This window comes from Aspergillus japonicus (assembly GCF_003184785.1).
Source record: "Aspergillus japonicus CBS 114.51 unplaced genomic scaffold BO86scaffold_58, whole genome shotgun sequence".
NCBI lineage: Eukaryota > Fungi > Ascomycota > Eurotiomycetes > Eurotiales > Aspergillaceae > Aspergillus > Aspergillus japonicus.
In genome coordinates, this window is record NW_020291695.1 from 221563 (window position 1) to 226600 (window position 5038).

General features: G+C 54.3%; 2 protein-coding genes across 2 annotated transcripts in view; one reads left to right on the forward strand and one right to left on the reverse strand.

Annotated features, from left to right (window-relative positions):
• Positions 1–1416, reverse strand: part of BO86DRAFT_345392 (vacuolar protein sorting-associated protein 26) — a 2701-nt gene extending 1285 nt beyond the window's left edge. The window contains exons 1-4 of the mRNA XM_025669201.1: positions 949–1416; positions 360–832; positions 267–291; positions 90–206 (exon numbers count right to left, since the gene is read on the reverse strand). Coding sequence (XP_025524338.1) covers positions 90–206; positions 267–291; positions 360–832; positions 949–1168 — 835 coding nt within the window. The 5' untranslated portion in view covers positions 1169–1416. The remainder of the gene's footprint in view (positions 1–89; positions 207–266; positions 292–359; positions 833–948) is intronic.
• A 2275-nt stretch (positions 1417–3691) lies between these two features.
• BO86DRAFT_320902 (gluconokinase) lies at positions 3692–4499 on the forward strand (the record flags this gene model as incomplete). Its single annotated transcript, XM_025668321.1, has 2 exons — positions 3692–3943; positions 4035–4499. 2 exons carry the CDS (start codon positions 3692–3694, stop codon positions 4497–4499), a joined length of 717 nt encoding a protein of 238 aa, XP_025524339.1.
• Between the last annotated feature and the right edge of the window lie 539 nt (positions 4500–5038).

A 5038-nucleotide genomic window follows, 5' to 3' on the forward strand; every position in this document is an offset into this window, starting at 1 on the left:
AAAAAAAAAAAAAAAAAAAAAAAAAAAAAAAGGAAAACAAGGCATGGGCGGGTGGGGAGACATAGAAAGAGACAGCGTAACCGACTTACCCTCGTCAATGAGCACCAGGCTGAGGTAGTACCGCGTCGAGTACTTCTTGTTGACATCGCGGAAGGTGGGCGTCAGGTCGAATCCGCCGAGGAAGAGACGGATGGGAATGGTTTCACCTGGGCAGGGATCGTCAGCATTGGCTGGACTCGTCCAGAGAGGAAGCGTTTCTCACTCACCGCGAGAGGGCGACCCATCCATGATCTGTAACGTGCGCCGTTAGCATTTCCCAGCACTATTCTCATTCCCAGATCTTTTCCAGCTGCACTCACCTCGAACCGCACCAGCGTCTCACTCTCGTTGTACTGGTTGGGCGGCGACCCCGTGGTCTCGCGCCGGATGATCGATAACTCCATGTGCTTGATCTTGAGTCGCACCAGGAGGAAATAGATGCGGCCGACAATGACGTCCTTCAGGTGGTATTTCGACTTGGAGTACTCGAACTCAATGTGCAGGCAGTCCTCGATGCCAACGTCCATCTTGATGGGGCTGTTGGTCTCCGGGGGCATGCGGTACGAGTACACCCAGAGGTCCTTCTCGCGGATCACGTCCGCCATGCGCCGGGACACCGTCACCCGGACGAAGTAGCGCAGCTTGACGTTGATGCCGTGGTAGGATTCGTACTGCTTCTCGATGTTCTTGAAGTTGAAGGGGAAGGTCTGCGGGTGCTGCAGCTCGCCGGGCGCCGCCAGCTCCTGCACCAGGGACAGGAATTCGTAGTGGTTGCCGCGGTCGTAGAACATTTCTGGGAAGGAGCGGGTTAGCTTCGTGTAATGCACCCTAGCATGACCATGTAATACTATCAAAGGGGGAAAGATGGGACATGCCCCCGCGCGCGGATGGATTAACTGGGCCTCATACCAATTGTACCGATAAACTGCACCTTGATGCCAGTGTGTTCCAACCGCTTTCCATCCTTGGGTCTGACGGTCACGGCTCCCTTGACGGACTCGCCATCCATGTAGAGAGGGACCCTCTCGCGACGGCCCTTGTCCAACTTGACGTCGACCGTTTGGCGCTCATCGCTATCTTCGAGAACCACGTCGATGTCCACCGGCGTGGAGAAGAAGAGGGAGGTCATCGTCGGGGAGGGGGAAGGAGTCCAGGAGCTGGGGTGCTGCAGGGGGTAAAGTAGTGGAACGAATCTGATTGGCAGCTGTTGGACACTTCCAGGCTCGTCAAATCAAGCCGTGTACCCGAGCGGAAATGAAATTGAATGAGAGTTACCGGACAGGAATGGCTATGAGATGGGCAGCTCTCCTCGGCGGCATCTCGACTGCCTGGCGGCGGTGGACGCGCTGGCACTATCGCCGATTACGTACTCACCGCCTTCGTCATGCCTGCCCGCCAAAGAAGCCCTGGTTGTATGGAACGTTCTTTATTTTATAGTCCAGTACTCTGCACGTCATGTGCGACGTCCTACTCGGATCTGCCGACAGCTCGTGATGCTCCAAAGAAAGTCTGTATACACGGTCTCGTCCCAATGACATGCGGCAAGATCGACGGGGCATAACCGCACTCTCAAGTCGCTGGAGCGGGGAATATTCCCCCTTTCGCGCTGCAGAATCAGGCTCCGAAAGTCTGGGGAAGTCATCCGTCCCCTCCTGTCCGGGATCGATACTCTAATTGGATGACCTGTCTATATAAATGAGGGGTTTTTGAGGGGACACAGTCACCAGTTCGGAAGGAATAATCAGTCAGCGTAGGGCGCTTGAAGTTATTTCTCTCGCCTCTTGACGGAGGAGGTCGTTGGGCAGAAATCCGGTCATGAACCCATGCACCCCAGTCGGATCATGCACAGAGCTGCCAGGGAAACATTAACCTTGGAAAAGCTATCTAGGGAGTGCAAGGTCAGGGAATCATTGTGTTACTCGGCAAGTTTCGCATTCCTTTTGGTCGGCGGCGGTGAGTAAAGAGGGACGCATGATCAAGGCCAAATGGGTTTCACAAGAGGGGAAGATGATGAAAGGTCCAGCTCTGGTTGGGCCAGAGGTAACACCAACCGACGTGTACCTACGGGAATGGAGTCCTGCTGTGAACAGAGGGAAATGACCCCCGTCAAGCTTAAATCCGATCTGTCGCAATGGTTGGGACCGGGGAAAAGGAAAAGGTACGGCCCAGGCCGGACTTTTTGTTCCTTGCTGTCTCGGTAGATTCACCGCCGGAAGGATGATGAGACCTCGTGATACTGTTGCCAGTTGGTTTGACAATTAGGCTGCTGCAAACAGATCAACGGAATGAACAGTGATCCCATCCGACTTGTGATTGTTTCTGTTGTTGGTGTTGCTGGTTTGTTCATGCAAGTGTAAGTGTCTGAAACGGGTCCACAGTAGGTAGAACTGGAGCGAGCCTTCGAGAGAGGAAAGCCTCTGGAAGGATCGAAGAAGGTGTATGGAAAAGGACAGGAACAGCCGGCTAGTGCCAGAGAGGGTATAGCGTGGGGGGAACAAAGAGAAACGCAACCCCCATTTTTCCTGGTCGGAAAATAGCTCACGGGGTGGAATTTTACCGACTGTTCCGAAACGCCGGTTACAGATCACAGCTCCAGTGACATCATGGCATGCGCAAGTCATCTCACCCGATACTCCTCCGAAACACCCTTGTTCACAACAATGATTGGAGCAATGGATGGGATTTTTGTCTCATCTGGATCAATGGCAATGGCGGAGAAGGTGATACAGGTGCTGCGTCACTGTACTGTGGATGCCTAGTTGTCTATTCTGTGAATACAGAATACAGAATGGTGTAAGGCATACGTATGCGATACCACGCCCGATCGGATCTCCCGCTAACAACCAGACCGCCGGAGTCTCAGGGAAGAAAAGAAAGACGGTTCTTTATTTCTTTTTTCCCCCACCCTTTTTTTTTCTTGGTGTTCCCTTTCCCCCCACTCCAAATGCAGTGCCGCCGCAGTGGTGAATGATGAAATGACGAGTGGGAAGTCCTTTCCTCTAAGTTACTTCTGATACCTTAAATCCGGCCCATTCTGCGCGCTGTCTCAACACCCGATCCCAGAAGCCGGGGTGGATCCTGGAACTGAGTAGGGAAGAATGATCAATCACATTCAATCAGGTTGCAAATTCAGGAAAAACCAGCCAGACCGGACGAAACAGTGTCATTCTGAAGCCGATAACGCCCCCCCCCCCCGGACTGACTGAGTGACTGACCCACAGCCAGCCCATGGGAATATTATTAGTATTGTTGCCCGTCCTGGAAACCCTTTCATCATTCTGATTTCCCGTCTTTTCCTTTCCCTTCTGCTTGATAGCCGTGGTTTCTTCCCCGATCTTGTTCTTGCCCTTCTTAAGCTCAGTCTTTCCCCCGGTTGTTGCGTCAGGGAGAACTTAAGCCAACTTTTACCCACCTATACGGAGTACATCCATCCATACACACATACATACATACATACATACATACACCACACACTTTCCACTCTACCGCTCCTACACAAGCTCCAACTCCAACTTCAACAATCCCAACTGTGGTTCCAACCAAAATCCCACAGATTCCGAGCACGTCATAACACCCAATTATCCCAGCGCACCGTTCATTGTCCCAGAACCCCTTAAAACCCAAACCCACCACTCCCCAACTACAAACCACCATGCTCTCCGCCGGCGAACGCCCGCAACCCGCCATGAAGAACAAGGGCGCGGTGGTCGACACCCCGCTCAACATCAACCACACCACCACGAACCCCATGTGGGCCGACCAAGCCCAGCAGCAGCCTGCGGCCCACCCGCCGCAGCAGATCCAACACATCTGGGTGGTGACCGGGCCCGCCGGGTGCGGGAAGAGCACCGTTGGGCGCGGGCTGCAGGAGGAATTGGGGGTGCCATTCCTCGAAGGCGATGATGTACGTCCACCTCTCCCCAAAAACACCCCCTCTCTCCAGTCGACCCCTTCGAAATGCCTGCCCGTGAATACTGACCTTCACCCCCGAACAGTTCCACCCGGCCTCGAACAAGACCAAAATGAGCAACGGGGTGCCGCTGACGGACGCGGACCGGTGGGACTGGCTGATCTCGCTGCGGCAGGCGGCGATCGCGGCGCTGTCGCCGTCGGAGGCGAACGGCTACCGGCCGCCGACGGGGGTGGTGGTGGCGTGCTCGGCGCTGAAGAAGAAGTACCGGGACGTGATGCGCGTGGCGGCGTACGGCTCGCCCGCGGTGCAGATCCACTTCCTCTACCTCAAGGTCGACCCGACGGCGCTGCTGCAGCGCGTCACGCAGCGGCAGGCCCACTACATGAAGAGCAGCATGGTGCAGTCGCAGCTGATGGACCTGGAGGAGCCCGTGGTCGGCGACGAGTGGGACGCGCTGATCGTGGACGTGCACGCCGGCCAGGCCGAGGTGCTGCAGGAGGTGATTGCCCTGGTGCGGGATGCGCTGGTGAAGTTCCAGCATAGCTGAGCTGAGCTGAGCTGAGGGTGACGAGGCTGAGGGTGATGAGGCTAAGGGCCAAAGGTGTTTGTTTCGGGTGTTTTTTTGTGGGGGGTCTGTAGATTTGCGACAGGGCGTTTTTGGGTCTGGGCCGTTTGATACCTATTATGTATATGATTATGGTTTGAATTGATATTATACATTATCTTGATTGAACTGGACACAACAGTATATCAATCTCATTTAAACGAGTGCATTTCACATTTCAAGCATGCGGTAAGCTTCCACCACCATACACCATCAAGGGAACTATAAACAAAACACAATCCCCACCGAGCATAAAAAATGCATCAACCTCATTAAAGTTCCACCCAAAACAAACCCACATACAAGAAAACACCTACAAAGCAACTACCCTAAGCACGAACCACACTCAGCCAACGACCCGCATCCCCGAGATCCAGCTCCAGCAAATCCAACCCAACCCTAAGCACGAACCCCCCACCCCCAAGATAAAGCTTAGCCCTATTATTCCCTCATACCTCGACCTCCTCCCCCCCCCAGAAACC